The following is an 18,894-nucleotide window of genomic DNA, read 5'->3' as shown; positions in this document are numbered from 1 at the left end:
AGTAATTATTTTTTTTTTATTTGCTGAGTGTATACTAATACATTTAAAAAAATATATTTTTTCCTTTTACAAATGAATGTGAAGTAAATAGTACATGTATTGATATTAACTTCAGTAAATTCTGTAGAAAATTTTTCATTGTTAGTTCATGAAAGATAATGCATTCACAAATTGAACCTACTTACCAAATTAGTGATGATATGTTTCTCCTATTTAAGCTTGATGAAGTGATGATGATTATAATCAGACTGAATTACAAAATTGACTTTTCATTTCATGAAAATCTGCAGCAGTCAGCTGTATGCCAATGTCTTTTTAAATACAAGCTAAAAAGCCCATCAGAAATTAAGGGTAAACACCATAATTTAACACTATTCATATAATAAAAAAATTACAAACTTGGAAAAAATAAACATTATTAATAGCTTAGTTTAGATACTTTGAGGTATGTAATGATTTTAGGTGTGGTTGTAATTGCATTGATGTATAATTTGTATGTAATATGCATGATTAAAAAAAAGGAATGGAAATCTATGTACACTGTAAATGGATTTCTGTAAGCACATTTTTCTGTGTTTTTAAAAAATTGTAATATATCAAAATAACTATCTCTGGTAATCAACTATATATACAAACATGCATGCATTTATAAACTAACAACAATTTGTCATTGAAGTCTTTCTGCATTATTAGTCAAAACATACATATATCCAGACAAATACTTTCATAGGCGAAGAGTGTGATATTTCCAATCAAAATCACAATATTTACATATTTACATAAGGCAGTAATAGTAAAGATTCCTGATACCAGTTGCAGGCTCAGTGCCACAAACTGGCTGAAGTTACTGAGGCCCCAAACTCTAATCAGGACACTGAACTTCTGTTTTCTCTCCAAATCTGAAGGAGTTGCATGAAGACTGAACTTTGGTGTATACTGTCCTAGTTTCTGTTGTTTTGTGACCCATTAAAGGTGGAGCTCTAGGGTTAGATCCATCAGTCATGATGAAATGCAGGATTGCTGGAGCCGATTGAACGTGCAGCATGTCCGTCACTACGTCGACGTGAGAGCAGTCGCTGAAGTAATCGGGGTGAACCCGGGACTCCCGACAAAGATGCTCTCCGAGGCTGTTTTAGAGAGCGTCCTCTAGAAATACAAACAACACAGCAACACACATTTTTTTTTTTAACAGAGTTACACAACCTCATTATACTCACACAGAACAGCCACTCTGATCATTAGACAACGCTTGCGTGAAGTTTTGTGATGTCTAAGTCACAATAATGGGCCTCAGTGGCTCTATATGGTAAACTGTTTATTGACAGAAAAGTACAGTACATGATGCATCTCAGTAAATGTACAGTAAATACACATGGATTATTACAGTGCTGTGTGGATGAACATATATTCGTTTGTCGATGCTGTGAAGGTCATGAGGGCAGCGTTGGGTAGCGAATTAGCAGGAAGAAGTGTCCAAAAACACAGACAGGGTCAAAGAGAGATGCTGGAGGCAAATGATGCTGATGTGAGAGGCAATACATCAGTATACCAATACAGAATGCACATAAATTAAATGATATAAAGCTGGAGATTGTGGATTCTATTTTATATTGTGATAGACCAGATATATTTTATAATTTAAAGCAGTTTGCTAGTTTGAGCTATCCACTTTCAAAAAAAGGGTTTAGAACACACACACACAAAAAGCGCCTTGTATTTAGGTGGTTCATCATATGAAAAACAACATAAATAATACTATTTGTCACAAACAGCAGCTTTTTATGTAACTTAAAAGTGTTTTCTGTAAAATTATACAAAGATATTGCAGTTATTCCACTGTATCAGGACATGGAGACAGGACAAATTTGGGTAGGTGGAAATTGTATACAAAAAGGGTATTATTCCTTCCTTCAGTTGGAATAGAATAACTTTTGCATAGATTATGATAGAAACAAATTTTCCTCTATTAGTTTATATCTGCTGGAAACACATAAAACACGTCCCATGAGGCAGTCACATTCTTGCCCTGAGCTATACAATTTAAAATTTCAGTTTGTAAAAAAAAATATTTTCTCCCTTTTTTTATAACACAGACAACATATAAAATCATTTTTATCCATTTCTACAGTGTTTTATGTAATTTCAAAGGGTTTCCTGTAAAATGATACCAAACATTTGTATGTAAACCACTGCATGTGGGTATGGGAAGCTTTTGAATTTAAGTAGGAAAATTGCCAGGCGGAAATAAATAGCATCAGGGCTTAACTGGATATTTTACCATGATAATTAATGTTTAATGCTGACAACACATTAAACACATATATGTGTCATATTTCGATTGGTGTGCAGAATGCAGTATCTGATGGTGAGTGTGTTACTGTCTGTGCTGTTCCTGCTCAGGACAGTGACATTACTGAAAGGATTAAAGGTCAGTGAGGTCAGAGTGTTGAGATCAGTGTCTCTGCTTACATAATGAAATCAGCACAGCTAACTAGATGCTGTGTCTCTGAGAACCCCATAAATGTGTTAAAACCTCCTTCAGTTTTCTCAGTAGAGCCTCTGCAAACAGAGTGGTCAGATCATCTTCAGTGTGAGCTCGTCAAACATGTATGACAAACAAACTCAGTTAATCTCTCTGAAATCATTTAAACACATTATATAATGTGATATTGATTGGTAAGCATTGGAGCATATGCTGGGGCTATTAAACATGAACATAGTACCTTACATTTATGCATTGAGCCACTTTTATCCAAAGCGACTTACAGTGCATTCAGGCTATAATTTTTTTTTTTTTTTACCAGTATGTGTGTTCCCTAGGAATTGAAACCATGAACTTTTGCATTGCTAACATAATGCTCTGCCACTAAGACACGGGAAGTGGTTACATTGGCAACACATACAGTACATACATTGTTATAATGCTAAAATTGTGAAGTCACTAAGCATTAATCATATAGCTTGTGTCCTTGTCCTTATAAAACACATACACAAACATTAACCATGATCAGTTAAATCATGTTTCAAATATAGAATTATCTATAAAATGAACTACAGAAAATCTAGGTCAATCAAAACACACGAAATACATTTTACAGAACAAGCATTTAACGTTGCAAAAACAGCAACACACATTAATACATTTCTTTAGCAGCTTTACTCAAAGCTTTTCTGTGACCTTTTTATACACTACTAAGACATTCACTGTTGATATTTGACAGTTTTAAGTTTAGCCTTCGATGTGTGTTACCTCCAGGTGGCGCTCAGGACACATATCTGCAGTGAAGCCAAAAACAGCAGGTGAAGATCCACGAGGCTGAAAGAAAACGGCAAAGTAAAACTACAGTGTGGAAAATATTGGCAATATGCCTAAACTACTTTGGAATTGAAAAAACTATGTGTACCAGTACTAGTATTAGTATTACAATGTATCAGAGAATATATAATGTGTGATATTGTGTGCATTCATTTAGATAAACATTATCTCTCTATAAATTTGTTGTTTTTATTTTGTTTTTGTTTTTTATTAAAGGTTCACCAAGGTCGAGATAAAAAAATACAGTAAAAACAGTAATATTGTATATTTTCAATTTAAAATATTTTTACAAATTTAAATTTATTCCTGTGAACACTAAGCTAAAGTTTTGCAGTCATTACTATGTCTGCAGTGATCCTTCAGAAATCATTGTATGCTGATTTGGTGATTAAGAAATATTTCATATTGTAATTTTATTGTATTGTATGTTATTGTTATAAATTTTTTCCAGGAATCTATGATGAATAGAAAGCTCAAAAGAACATTTATTTGAAATAAACATATATTGTAATGCTATAATAAATGTCTTTTTTAACGAATTCTTACTTACTGAACCCACATTTTTTGAACAGTAGTGTAAGTTTATATTTACCACTATAGGATGTTCTATTTCTCAATTTCTGCAAACTATCCCGTTTCTAGATTACCCGATGTTGGGCATTCATGTTTGTGCTCCAGCATTCCCACTACAGGCAATATAAAAAAAAATGAATGCATTTTGTCCATGTTGGTGATTATTATTTAGGGTAAGATGACCCCGTAGGCTACTCTGTATTGATTGCTCTTGCGCGCGTCGGTGCTGGTTTGAGTATGACGAGTGGATAGTGCCAAATCTAAGGCTTAGCAGGAGAAGGAGAAGGAGCTGTCGACCCTTCCGTCGCCGTCAGTCCGTGTCCATTTTTGAATGGGATTGAATGGGAGGGCAGACGACAGACCCGCGGCGACGTCACTGTTGGAACCAATCATAGGCGGCGACGTGACGACGGCGTATGTAAGAAATTTATCAAAAATAGTACGTGTACTAAGTACGTCTGAACTAGCTACGTCGCCTCACAAGACGCCTGATATATACGCCGTCTCAATATACGTCGCTTTACACGAAATGTAAAGTTTGCATTACAGTAGATGCATCTGTAACAGGTGGTTATTTAGATATTTCCCAAAACGTGGTAATAGTGCATAATAATTACTGCATGAAGTCTATTTTATGTTTGATAAATTCTGTTTATCTGTTAAGTTGGTGTTGAAGTACAGCACATTAATGTTCAGTTTGCTTGGATGCTACAAAAAGTAGGGAAAAACTGAGAGGAAATGCATGATTTCTGCTTGAATTACATTTCTTTCTTTTTTCCATGTGATCTTGACATAGAAGAGTGTAATTTTAACAAAAAATAAAGTTGTATTTATAATAGATATTCATTAGACATTCGATCCTTAACATTAAATTGCGTCGAGAACAAAGTCATTCTAAGCAAACATGCTTAGGTTTATTAATTTATAATATTTGGGACGCTAAGGCTGTGATATTAATGTTGTCCACTAGATGGGATTGATTTTAACCCAAGAACCCAACTGCTTCGAGAAGTTTTAATGCTTATGAATTGAATCAAACGCGATGATCTACTTCATTTGCATAACTATGGTGCGCTGACAGTATAGTTTTATATAATTACAGTACATAGAAATCTTTGAATTTTATATTTATCATTACATTAACTTTTATAGACATCAATAAGACATAAAACATCAAGATAGGATTAAATACAACCCCAAATCAGAAAAATATTTTTAAAATGCAATAAAATCAAGATCTTATAATAAAATCGTAATTCTATTGTTTATTTGATTGGCAAAAGTGCAAAGAAAAGATTTTCAATGTTTTCACTGACCAAATAATTGGTAATCTGTAAATATAAGATAACTGGGACAGAGACATGTTTAACACTGTGTCCCAGCAACTCTCTTTTAAATTACAATGTTTAATTGTTTGTAAATCGAGGATACTTATAGTTTTTTTTTTTTTTACAAGACTTCAGCTGCTCATCGGTCTGTGGTCATCATTGCCTGGATGTCCTTTTCATGATGGGTTAGGGTTCATGATGTTCAATATAGGAGACAGATCTGGACTGATCTAGCACATTCACCCTGTCTCTACCAAACCATGCTGTTGTAGCACATGAATGAGAGAAGGACAGAATGAGAGCTGGCGTTGTCTTTGTCTAATAACCATGGACTTCTCTTGAAAGATGTCATCTTGATGTCTCCGTACAATACCAATGACATGTAATGCCTCCATGTCAGTGTACCCTTACACATGCCAGTCACCCATTCCTCTTGCTCTGATAAACCCCCATCCAATAACAAATGTTTGCTTTTGCATCTATCACTGGTAAAAGTCTGGATGGCCCATTGGTCTTTGGGACTGAGAACTCATCTGTTTTTCCCAGTGAACTCATCAAGGCACATCACACATTTCCATTTGTCTCTGACTATCAGAGAGAATCCGTGGCATCACTGCATAGAATTGATGTATAGCTTTCTGATGAGTCAAAGCTGATACCCTGACCTATTACCAATTTACTCTGATTATAGACAGTTTGAACCCTTTTAGCCCTGAGGCTTCACCTCAGTGAAGGTATTGTTTTTGCTTTGACATACACAAAAATAATGACTCATAACTCAAAAACTGTGGCAAGGAGAGTCAAAAGGATGGTATCATTTGTTAGAAATCTTTGCCCTCTGAATATTCTCATGTGGAGAAATAGATGATAAAATGTAAGAGAAATTTGCGTGGTCAAGGGATTTTTTTTATATCTCTCTTATATTTATCTCAAGATAAAATCGAGCGCAGCGTATAAATTGTATTGTAAAACATTTACAAAAACTCCAACCGATAATATATTTGTTATTAAATGATTAAACTTTCATCTGAAACATCACATGGTTTTCTTGTTGTGACTTTTACTCAAGTTTAAATATTTAATAACCATTTAAAAAAAATGGTCTATTTTGTTTTTAAGTCATCAAAACAGTTGGATCATAATATGAAAGTATACTTTGATTTTTATTCTTAGTATTTTTTTTTTTCATTTATAGATTTCTCACAATTCAAAATTATGATTCAGTGAATTGTGATGGCTTTAAGACCTCTTCCCATAATATTAAATAAAGCAGTGTACATTTTTTATACTTTGCTTTATTCCATGAGCAAGCAGAGTACAAACAATGTTTAAGTAATGAAATCTGAAAACAGCAGAAGTCAACAAATTAAAATGGGGGAAAAAATACCAGAAAATAAATTGATAAACTACTAAAGTGACAAAGTGGCACTTCTCTTTTCATCAAAAAACCACAACTTGACCCCAAAGAACTAGTTAATTATAGACCAATCTCGAATCTCCCTTTTCTGTCCAAGATACTAGAAAAGGTGGTATCCTCACAATTATATTCCTTCTTAGAGAAAAATGGTATAAGTGAGGATTTCCAGTCAGGATTTAGACCGTATCATAGTACTGAGACTGCTCTCAGTTACAAATGATCTGCTTTTATCATCTGATCGTGGGTGTATCTCTCTATTAGTTTTATTGGATCTTAGTGCTGCGTTTGACACAATTGACCACAACATTCTTTTGCAAAGACTTGAACACTTTGTTGGCATCAGTGGAAGTGCATTCGCATGGTTTAAATCGTACTTTTTATGACCGCCATCAGTTCGTAGCAGTGAATGAAGATGTATCCTATCGATCACAAGTGCAGTATGGAGTACCTCAAGGCTCAGTACTAGGGCCGCTACTCTTCACGCTTTATATGTTACCCGTGGGAGATATCATCAGGAAACATGGTGTTAGCTTTCACTGTTATGCTGATGATACTCAGCTCTATATTTCTTCGCAGCCCGGTGAAACACACCAATTTGAAAAACTAATGGATTGCATAGTCGATATAAAAAACTGGATGACGAGTAATTTCTTACTACTAAATTCTGAAAAAACAGAGGTGTTAATTATAGGACCTAAAAACTCTGCTTGTAATAACCTAGAACACTATCTAAGACTTGATGGTTGCTCAGTCAATTCTTCGTCATCAGTTAGGAACCTAGGTGTGCTATTTGAACGCAATACGTTTCTAGCATTTGTAAAACTGCATTTTTCCATCTCAAAAATATATCTAAATTACGGCCTATGCTCTCAATGTCAAATGCAGAAATGTTAATCCATGCATTTATGACCTCAAGGTTAGATTATTGTAATGCTTTATTGGGTGGTTGTTCTGCACGCTTAGTAAACAAACTACAGCTAGTCCAAAATGCAGCAGCAAGAGTTCTTACTAGAACCAGGAAGTATGACCATATTAGCCCGGTCCTGTCAACACTGCACTGGCTCCCTATCAAGCATCGTATAGATTTTAAAATATTGCTTATTACTTATAAAGCCCTGAATGGTTTAGCACCTCAGTATTTGAATGAGCTCCTTTTACATTATAATCCTCTACGTCCGCTACGTTCTCAAAACTCAGGCAATTTGATAATACCTAGAATATCAAAATCAACTGCGGGCGGCAGATCCTTTTCCTATTTGGCGCCTAAACTCTGGAATAACCTACCTAACATTGTTCGGGAGGCAGAAACACTCTTGCAGTTTAAATCTAGATTAAAGACCCATCTCTTTAACCTGGCATACACATAACATACTAATATGCTTTTATTATCCAAATCCGTTAAAGGATTTTTAGGCTGCATTAATTAGATAAACCGGAACCGGAAACACTTCCCATAACACCCTATGTACTTGCTACATCATTAGAAGAATGGCATCTACGCTAATATTTGTCTGTTTCTCTCTTGTTCCGAGGTCACCGTGGCCACCAGATCCAGTCTGTGTCCAGATCAGAGGGTCACTGCAGTCACCCGGATCCAGTACCTATCTAGACCAGATGGTGGATCAGCATCTAGAAAGGACCTCTACATCCCTGAAAGACAGCGGAGACCAGGACAACTAGAGCCCCAGATACAGATCCCCTGTAAAGACCTTGTCTCAGAGGAGCACCAGGACAAGACCACAGGAAACAGATGATTCTTCTGCACAATCTGACTTTGCTGCAGCCTGCAATTGAACTACTGGTTTCGTCTGGTAAGAGGAGAACTGGCCCCCCGACTGAGCCTGGTTTCTCCCAAGGTTTTTTTCTCCATTATGTCACCGATGGAGTTTCGGTTCCTTGCCGCTGTCGCCTCTGGCTTGCTTAGATGGGGAAACTTCATCTACAGCGATATCGTTGACTTGATTGCAAATAAATGCACAGACACTATTTAACAGAACAGAGATGACATAACTCAATCCAATGATGAACTGCCTTTATCATTTTTGCATTATTGACACTGTTTTCCTAATGAATGTTGTTCAGTTGCTTTGATGCAGTGTATTTTGTTTAAAGCGCTATATAAATAAAGGTGACTTGACTTGACTATTCACTGTGCACTTTGGATGGGTTAAATGCAGAGCATGAATTCTGAGTATGGGTCATACTTGGCTGTTTATCATGTTATCTCTCTCTTTTTTTTTAAATTAATACATATATGATATGTTTTATAAATATTAGTAATGATAGTTTTTTGTAATATTTAGTGAAATGAGCCATTGTATACTTATAGGAAGCCAAAAATCATATGTTTGAGGGACATGGAAAAAGTATTGGATTATAGGAAAGTCTTAGAATAACTTTTATGTCCCACAGAAGAAATAAAATCGTGCAGGTTTGGAAAGACATGAAAATGAGTAAATGATTTCTCAGTGATTACTTGATTATGAAGTTCTTGATTTTGGTGAACTATACTTTAAGTAAAATACAAATACATCCCTTAAGTAACATCAAATACATTACTATATGCATGAAAGTATACTTCTGATATTACTTATTTTAATTTATATCACTGGATTATAGAAAAACATGTTCTCTTTCATTTTATTACTTGGTAAAATTAAACCTCCGATGATGATGTATTATTTAGAGGGTTAGTGAAATGCAGAGATGTACTTAATGAATATTTTTTTTTCTGGCAGACGTCAGTTAAGGCGACGTCATTTGAGGCGACGTCAGTTGAGGCGACGTACTTATCACGCGTCAGTTGAGGCGACGTACCCTTCTCACACGTAAAAGTACACGACTGTCGACTTCGGCAGGTAATCCTGTCACATTCCACTCGCCATAGTTTGAGCAGGTGGAGCTGCGCTGCTGTCCCTCGCGCGTCAGTGCGTCACCAGCAGAGTCTCTCAATTACCGGCGTTTGAATCAGATTCATAACACGATTTAACAAACTCTCGGTTAATTCACAAGAGAATGATTCTCGATTTAATCTACAGTGGGAAATAAATACACGACGGAATGCAAGAGCATTTTCATTTGGGATTTACACCGCAGCCAATTATTCCATTCCGGTGATTGTGTCTTCTCAGACATAAGATGCTCTTCGCCTCATATAAATAAACCCCACCGAGTCGAGCTGCTCCGAAAACCGACTCTCACAAACGAAGTCTTTTCCGGAAGATATTGGCTGAGGTAAGCATGAAATCAAATCATGCCTTTTACAAAATTACATAAATGTTAACTTCACTATGTTTTTTTTTCTTAAAGACAGAAATAATGTATCCAGCAGAGTTGGTTGGATACATTATGATCGTTGAAATCGCTTGCCTGATTGCCCAACCACTAAAGAATAAAAAGTTAAGAAGAAGAAAAAAAAAGTCCTGGACACGTTTTTATCACCTATTATATTACGTTTATTCAGATTACAAGGGAGTTTGACTCAATGAAGCTGCACGTGCTGCTCGCTGCTGTGTCTCTCGGTGTCTTCGTCTCTCTTTCTGCCTCCGCTCCCGGACACACGAACACGCAGCTGCCGGTGTTGATGCGCTTAGGGGAGGAGTACTTCATCAGGCTGGACAGCGCCGACCGGAGATCACCGTCAAGCACTGAGGCGCTTCAGATGCAGCTTACGCAGCTCGGTCGTGTCGGTAACGGGATCATGAACAGCCTCGAGGAGCGGGAGCGCCGGTCGGAGGATCCTCCAATTTAGCTGGATCTGACTTTTCACCAACTGGCCCAGCGCGCGGGCAACAACCGCAAGATTATGAACGATTTAGGGAAATAATACATTCCTTACACAATTAGATTGTAGCCTAGTTTGGGTTTAGATTCTTTTCGTAGAGGCCTTTTCCTTTTAAGTTTTTCAGAAACAGGCACATTCTCAACATACAAAAGACAAGATTTAGGCTATACACGTTCATAATCCTTTATTTTCCATTTTAGTCAGCTACTTCAGAAAATATTATCCATTAATATTTAACAGTTTTTTTTTTAATTGCTAGCTAATAAATGTATATTTATAACTGTCAAAGTAACAAAATATTAGCCTAGATATGAAGTACAATATAGGCTTTCTGGAACAGCACTGTGATGTTGCAGGTTTACTAATATAGTTTTGTATTATTTTGTTTTATTTTGGCATATTTAACCAGGAAAAAGAGAAAACGTGGCGTGGGCCATCCTCAGATGTCTGGTTGAGATCGGGAGTTACCTAAAGATATGGAAAAGGAGGAGAAAGTGAGGTGGAAAGAGACAGATGGTGATGGTTGGACAGATAAATGGAAACGGTAAGACAGAGCAAAAGGGTTTTTATAGGGATTTATAGTGAGTCATAACAGAATACAGCATCTATGTGTGGTCATATGAAAAAGTTTTGAAATGACTAAAACGGTAGAGACTGAGCAGGTTATAGTTTGGTATATTGTGTTTTTTTTTGATTGTGACTCCTAATTCAGGATTATTCTGGTCTTTGTCCTCACAGCTCTTGGGATAAAAACATTTAGGTTTTGATTAGCAGCTCAGATTGCTACAAAGCCTATGTTTAAATCCCATTTTAACGATGGACGGCCTCCGGATGGACAGTGTTTATATTGCTCTTTAATTCTGTTTAGTAGTATTTCTCAAGACACTATGTAATTACTCAATTCTTTCTAGTTTCTGATTATATAAGTAACTAAATTTGCCAAAGCATAAATGAGAATGATAGTGTGACATTCATAAAATCTCTTGTGGCCAAAAGACATGATCTGTAGATTTGTAGAAAAGATTGTTACACTCTTCCCAGGCAGCCAGTTGCATTTTATATGTATCTATTTCTCTTTAGTGAGATAAATGAATGAATAAATAAAGAACCATATAAAGTTGTTAGTTGAAAAAGTAAAACGTTTTCACTTATCAACATGTCAAATTCTGTAAGAAAACTTGTGCAGTAGAAAGTTATATTTTTTTAATATAATTCACTGAATTCGTCATGTTCTACTTTGGTTTACAAAAAGTATTTTATTTCATTTTAAATCCCATAATATAAAAAATTTAAAAAAAAAAAAACTACAAAAGTGTACATATTTTGGTGTCAGTGGTCTTGTGCTGTTCGATTTTTAGAAAAGAAGTTTAGGTATGAAGGTCCATCACTGACTCACTATATGTAACCAGATGATACAAAAACATATGAATGAGATCAAACAAACTAGTCACCAACACCACCAATTCAACAAAACATAAAATAGTTAGAAATTGCCTTGTTAGTTTGAATAATAAGGTAATCACAGCAAAATAAAAGATGATTCCAATACAGCAGCCACTGATTCCTATACATCAGGGCTATTCAAATCTTGCCCTGGAGGGCCAGTGCACTGCAGAGTTTAGCTCCAACCCTGATCAAACCCACCTACCTGTGATTTCCTAATGATCCCAAAGACATTGATTAACAGGCTCAGGTGTGTTTGATCAGGGTAGGAGCTAAACTCTGCAGTGCACTGGCCCTCCAGGGCAAGATTTGAATAGCCCTGCTATACATCCTCAAATATTTTTCTGTCTTTCTCTAACCGAAGTTAGAGGTTACAAATATGGATGAGAGTAAAGGAGATGGAATTTTACCTGAGCAGGTGCGTCTGTGGAAGAGTTGAGACTGGAGTCTGGATTGGGTTTAAATAAGGGTGTGTTCTCTGCTGAGTTGGTGTTCACTGATTGGCTAGGTTTTGATGACATCAGTGAGGAGTCGGCTACCATTGGTGGAGAGGCTGGAACAGGGGTGTGTCTCTGCAGGGTTGGGATGGGTGTAGCCCCTGAAGCTGCAATGGGTGGAGGATTTGGTACAGGGGTTTTTCTCTGCTGGGCCGGGGCAGGTGTAGCCACTGAAGATGTCTGAGTCTCTGGAATAACAGTACCTGCTAATTCTTCCTCCTCATCATCATCCTCTTCATTGTCATCACCATCTATAATAACAGAGAGAAGGATCTTCTATACAGAAATAGATTTTTTTAAAAAAGCCTATGTTAAGATAAGAGTTAGTTTACCTTTGGTAAAATCTATGCTGAGTATTGCTTTTCGTTCAGGGCTGAAGTTTACTGTGAAATGATCCATATTTTCATATCCACGTTCCACCTTTTCTAAATGAGAAACATTCCTGCCTTCTGCTATGCTGAGATGAAGACGACAGAATTAATAAGATGGCATAATAGAGAAATGTCAACAAGTTATATTCAGTAAAACAGTTATATTCAGTAAAATGATTATTTGAATCTTACTTTTGTAGTAGAGGCTTCGTGTTCTGTAAGAGAGAAAAAACATAGTATTCCATAGCTTAGGATAAACATGCTGTCATTTCTAATATTTAACATATTATATTACTTTAAGTGTGTCTGTTAAAGAAAAGCATGCAAGACTACAATACAAAAATAAAAAAACTGACCTGCAGGAAGATGGCCATCTCAGATTCCTCCATCGTCTGAATTCCTGTCTCCACTAGTTTGGCTGTGTTATCCAGGTGCTCTCTGTACCTGCATAGGTGATTAGCAGAGTGTGTAAACACACCTGTCAAACATACTTATGGAAACAGAGAGAAAATATGCTGTAAAGGACATTACAAAATTTGAGTGAAGCACATAGATGAAATAAAATAAGATGTAATTAACATCTTATCATATATGTATGTATGATTGATTATATTTAGAATTTTTCATTAGACAAATGCTGTAGTAATACTTTTTTATTTTGTGTATAGTGTGCATTTTTGTGTGTGTGCATCTACTTGCGCTGTAGGCCACCGATGTAGTCAAGTTTCTCCTGCTGTTCTGCGGTGATCTTCAGTGTGAGTTCTCCTCTGCGCTCTTCCAGAAGAGCATACAGACGATCAAACCACTCGCATACACGAGACTTCTGCCGACGACCATTCTCCTACACACAATCACACATGCACTGATATCATTTCTTGGACTATAATATAAGAAATAATTGAAAGTTATGATGTAATGGTCAACAGGAAAAAAATGTAGTCATTGCTGCTGATAACACACACACACATACTGACCTCCACAGATCTGCAGCTTTCCTCTAGCTGACTGATGATGCCCTGAATTCTGTCATTGTTGCCAACCAACACAGCAACGCCATCAGACAACTCAGTCTGAACAAACAATCACATAAATATAAACCGATCAATCATCATGATGATTAAACACAGCGGTGCAGGGAGAGGAAAGCAGAAAGATAGATTTAATCTAGTCTCACTTTCTGGGTTTCGTAGACAGATTTGAGTGGAGCAACTTCACAGGACTGATGACTCCCAAAGACTTTACATAGTGAACAAGTGGGAACAGAGCAGGTCACACAATATATATTAATCTTCTCATCCTGATGCTCCTCACACATCAACACATCATTCTTCAGTTCTGGTTCAGGCTTACTGCTGCTGATAGAGAGATATTAAATAAATTGCCTTTATTTAGTCCTTTATTTTCTAGATCTTAAAATGTACATATACATATATAGAGTATTGAATATGAATCTTCAAAAAAAGAGGGAGAACTGAGAGAAAGTAACTAATGTTGTTCATGTTGATGCATTTTCAAATGTGTGTGTGTGTGTGTGTGTGTTAGGGCAACTGATAAACACACAAAGTGTGTCTGAAATAGCTCCTGTCACATTGGCCTACTTATAAATATAGCCCAACACACACACAAACGGACAAATGGAATGAAATAGAATGGAATAGGAGGAAGGTATAGGTTCAATAGGATTCTAAATTATTTTATACAGCATAAAAGATTAAAGAGATGGAAGTTTAAGTTATAGTATTAGTACCTGCTGGATTCCTGTTTGTACATATCTATGATGTTCTCCACCAGCAGGTTCCTCTGCAGGCCATACACCCCATGCCTATCCAGAACCACTTCATGCCTACAGGATGGGCAGCGGAACCGGCCGCCAGAGCCCAATGTAGAACCTCCTCGAGTGGGCAAGTAGGGGTTTGAGGCCTAAAACACAAAAGCATATATCTTTAAAAAAAACTGTCCTTGCAATAGGATGAAATATACAAGGTCTATATTATGTCTGATCTCGGTGGAAGAATTAAATCCAACCATTACACCTATAACTTGACCAACTTCAACAGTTTGACACACACTAATATGTATTATATACAATAAGTTGTTATCATTATACAGCAGTACAGCTGCTGATTTTAAAATCATCACTGGAAAATCAAGCTTAAACTGGTTAGTTTGGAACAGATTAGAAAGCATTAGCTAGTCTAAACTGGTTGTTCCAAGCCATTGCAAACAGACAATCCTGAACCAGTAATATAATAACTGTTACCAGCTTCTCAAAATGTTCACTAAAATATTTTGTGTTATGAAATACCATGCATATTTAACTTTAATGTTTGCAAACATCGGCGGTACCTGAAAGATGTCATTGGCACATTTGCGGCAGAGGTTGTGCTGGCACGGTAAGATCACCACCGGTTTGGTGAAGATCTCAAGGCAAATAGGGCATATAAGCTGCTTCTCCAAACTCTCCATGGTCTCGCGCGTTCTTGGGTAAACCCACGCTCATCACGCGGATCGCACGCGCTTGGTGAACACACTCTGGTGTGTGCTAGCTTCTCTGATTATTATTTTTTTTCTTGCAAAAGAAATGCAGTTGTAATGCTGTCTTCCCGTGTGCGCATACAAAACACTTCGTCACCTTCCTCCACGCGCTCCTGTAGTGTCTGGTCTGTTTTTAGAATGGGTACGTCAAGGTTGCCATGATTACGTGACCATATATGAAAACTGCACTGAGTGAGACCGGACAGCTGTCTGACCCCCACCACAAACTCGCAAACCTCGCCTACCAGGCCGGGAATATCACACACCCCTAGAAACCAGACATCCAGTCATCTTTTCCCATACAAGTTTAATGAGATGATGTTCTTGTTAAAAGAGAATGGTATGGTGTAAAGAAGATTACATTGCACTTCTAAGGTGTTTTTTTTTTTTGCCTGCTGTAATAATGTGTCTTTGGAAGTTGTTATAGCAAAAAGGACAGCATGGGCAAGTCGTGGCCCAGTGGTTAGAGAGTTTGACTCCTAGGGTTTTGGGTTCGAGTCTCGGGCCGGCAAACCACAACTGAGGTGCCCTTGAGCAAGGCACTGAACCCCCAACTGCTTTGTAAATAAATTAATGTAAAACTAATATATATATATATATATATATATATATATATATATATATATATATATATTTGTTTGTTTAACATTTTTACAGGTTTACTGTAGACAGTATGCTAATCACTGCTAGACACTACCACACTGACATGAAAAATGTCACAGGTTATGTATGTATCCATAGTTCCCTTAAGGGAACAAGACACTGCGGTCGAGGTCAGTATGGGGAACGCCTTCAGCATAAGGTGGCCATTTGTGCCATTTTCGCAGGACACGTCCTGGCCAGGATTTTTATATTGCCTAAAATATCCAGGTTTTGGCTTTGGTTTCCTGTTTACATACTTAATGACGGTAATGATCATTTGACCAATAACCTGCAGACATTGTACGTAAATCGACCAATCGTGGTGCATGAGAAGGTGGGATCTACAGAGAACGGTCAAAGCGATGCAAATACGTGTACATTTTAGTAACGGACTGGAAAGCAGCATTGAGCTGACTGATCGGTGTATGACATCAAAGTAACGTGAGAGCGATTCAAAAGCACAAGAAGCCATTGGTCTGTGCAGCGCAAACAAAGCCAAAACCCGGTGCAACCATAGTATAAAAGGTGGCCGGGAGAACACGTCATCCCCTGCGACATCATCCCCTTCAGCCAAGGGCCCGAGCTGCATACTCTAAAACAACTTACCTGTTAAGGGCTGGGCTAGGAAGCCCTAGCCTAGGTCAGAGCTCAAGGCTTGGAATCAGAACAAAGAGATTCCTTTAAAGGGTATACAGCCTAGTGATGGGATTTATGGCTCTTTGAGGGGATCCGGATCTTCGCGATCCGTTCCTTTCAAAGAGCCGTTCAAAAGAACGGCTCTTTTGGCTCTTTTTAAATATTTAGTCAGTTTTAAGAAGCCAGCTTGGGGGCATCTCAGTTTATCCTGGAAATAATCACTGGGAGGAATGATGAGGTGAGATTTGTAGCCAAATAATTAAAACTCAGATATCACACACCAATATCTGAGTTTGAATTATTCTGAAATATTGATTATTACCTCATTTGTCATGTGTGGACTATATTCCATAGGGTTGCACAAATCCCTCTGCTTAGACAGTGACATCACTATTTTGGATTTACCTTTAGTACAAAGTGTGTGTGTGTGTGTGTGTGTGTGTGTGTGTGTGTGTGTGTGTGTAAAGCTACGTTGACTTATGTTATTCATACAATACCTACTCAAATAAACATCAAAAACAAAGCCGGCTGTAATGAATTTCTGTGCAAAACAGCTTTTACTACAAACACTTTCACACAAGAACATTGTTATCACACAAGAACATTTTGATAGAAAACAAAAAAATATTTAAAGTAGATAAAATTAGAATAAATAAAATGGAAATGTCTACATACTACATACTATTACTACTGTAAACTTTGCAAATAGGACATCAGCCCCTTCAAGTCAATGAACAATAACAAAGTGGGCTGCAATGAACATGCACAACTAATAACTAATATCATCACGCTATAAAGGGTTGGCCTGCGCTGGGTGCGCCCCTCCCCCTATAACTGTTCTGTCTCGCGGAGGAGCTCATTTGTGTGCATCTGTGTGAAATACGCATAGGAAAAAAGAATGACAGAAAGAACGGCTCCCCTCCAGCCGCGACTCGGCTCCCATCGTTCATGTTTATGAGCCGTTCAAAAGAATCGGTTTGTTCGTGAACGTCACAACTCTAATACAGCCAGGTGTCTAAAAACCAAACCGGACCATGTCTACGTCACTATGTGGAAATATTTGCGTAATGCTACCCAAATATTCATGCAAAGAAAGAAGGAAAGTGTGTTTCAGTAACCGCAGTTAGTGTTGAAGCAGCCGTGTCAGGGAGATGCTGTGTGTATCTAGGCGAAAGCAAATTTACTTTATTTGGCCTTCTGAAAGTAGATGCTTTTATAGTCTCACGTAGCCAGACCTTCAGGCTGAAAGTCTGGAATTCATGGCCGCTTTCATTGGCCAAGAACCATCCATGAGGCTGTTTGACCAACATGTTCAACAACCAATCACAGTTTGTTTCGTTCATCGTCACGTTTTGAGGTGTGGAAATGTCACCACAATAACAGACTGGTGTGTAAAACTCTCTGACGTATTTTAAAGATTCTATGCCGCAAACTTTAAATATTTCACATACTTGTATCTTTTTTTTCCAGGAAGAATGTTAAAGAACCAAAATCAGGAAATCCTGTATAATTCAACCAATCCAATAATGACTTTGACATTCCTGAAGTGTTTCCACTTTTGTGTCCCATATGTACGAGACGCTTAGCCTGTTCGTGGGTGTGACGTCTGAGGCTGAGATTAATGCATTTAGGAATCTTTAAGATTACTTACAACAGAACAGGAACACATTTTATGGATGACTGTTTTGTGATAGGAGAGTAGGTAATTCTGACTTTACTAGACAATCTGGTGCTTCTGAATCAGCTGGAAGTATGTTTTGTTATTAGTTTAAGTATTTGCTATTGAATGTTCAAATGCAGAGTTTTGCCAATAGTATCTGCGCGTCGCGTGTGTGTGTGAGAGAGAGAGAGAGAGAATTTGAAAAAATACTTTATTACAGTTTTTCACATAAAACACTTTTTCAATAAATCAACATTTACCACTTTACATTTACCTTTTATACCACAAGGAAAACAAAAACTAAACAAATCCCCTTTTTTACATTAGTAAAGAGACAGAATGAGAGACTGTGTCACACAGTGGAGTCAGCTGTCCTAACCATCCGTGGCTTGTGTACTGTAAACACATACGAGCTTCATCACTCTGTCTGTCACCCAACTCTGTTCCCCTTTCGAGCTTGAACTGATGCAAAACTAAGGACATTATTAACTGCCTTTACATTTATTTTGAAAGATGAGGCTCACGATTATGGAAAGGGGCATTACATTTCCTACTAGTGCTTGTGGTGATCGGCCAATCACAATGCACTGGGTCAGTTGGCCAATCAGAGCAGATTGCTCTTTCAGAAGGAGGGACTTTGTAGAAAAAGACAAATTTGAGAGAGGCGGGGCATAGAGGACCTAAAATAATGT

At 37.3% G+C, this 18,894-nt stretch overlaps 1 protein-coding gene and 1 long non-coding RNA gene across 3 annotated transcripts; both read right to left on the bottom strand.

Moving 5' to 3' along the window:
- Positions 1-1,283: 1,283 nt before the first annotated feature.
- LOC132096215 (uncharacterized) lies at positions 1,284-3,561 on the bottom strand. The gene is made up of 2 exons (XR_009422561.1): positions 3,251-3,561; positions 1,284-1,520 (listed from the first exon to the last, which is right to left on the bottom strand). It is a non-coding gene; the product is annotated as an uncharacterized LOC132096215 (long non-coding RNA).
- A 7,026-nt stretch (positions 3,562-10,587) lies between these two features.
- On the bottom strand, positions 10,588-15,432 carry LOC132096190 (E3 ubiquitin-protein ligase TRIM63-like). Of its 2 annotated transcripts, none has more exons than XM_059501430.1 (10): positions 15,076-15,432; positions 14,477-14,649; positions 13,904-14,084; positions 13,704-13,799; positions 13,425-13,570; positions 13,086-13,173; positions 12,922-12,944; positions 12,691-12,815; positions 12,272-12,609; positions 10,588-10,886 (listed from the first exon to the last, which is right to left on the bottom strand). In XM_059501430.1, the coding sequence occupies exons 1-10, from the start codon at positions 15,193-15,195 to the stop codon at positions 10,806-10,808; spliced, it is 1,371 nt and encodes a 456-aa protein (XP_059357413.1). In that variant the 5' UTR covers positions 15,196-15,432; the 3' UTR covers positions 10,588-10,805. The 2 variants fall into 2 exon arrangements, with proteins under 2 accessions (XP_059357413.1, XP_059357414.1); XM_059501431.1 differs by having other exon boundaries at positions 13,904-14,081.
- Between the last annotated feature and the right edge of the window lie 3,462 nt (positions 15,433-18,894).

This window comes from Carassius carassius, chromosome 20 (assembly GCF_963082965.1).
Source record: "Carassius carassius chromosome 20, fCarCar2.1, whole genome shotgun sequence".
Lineage (NCBI taxonomy): Eukaryota > Metazoa > Chordata > Actinopteri > Cypriniformes > Cyprinidae > Carassius > Carassius carassius.
This window is presented reverse-complemented; position numbering and strand designations above follow the sequence as displayed.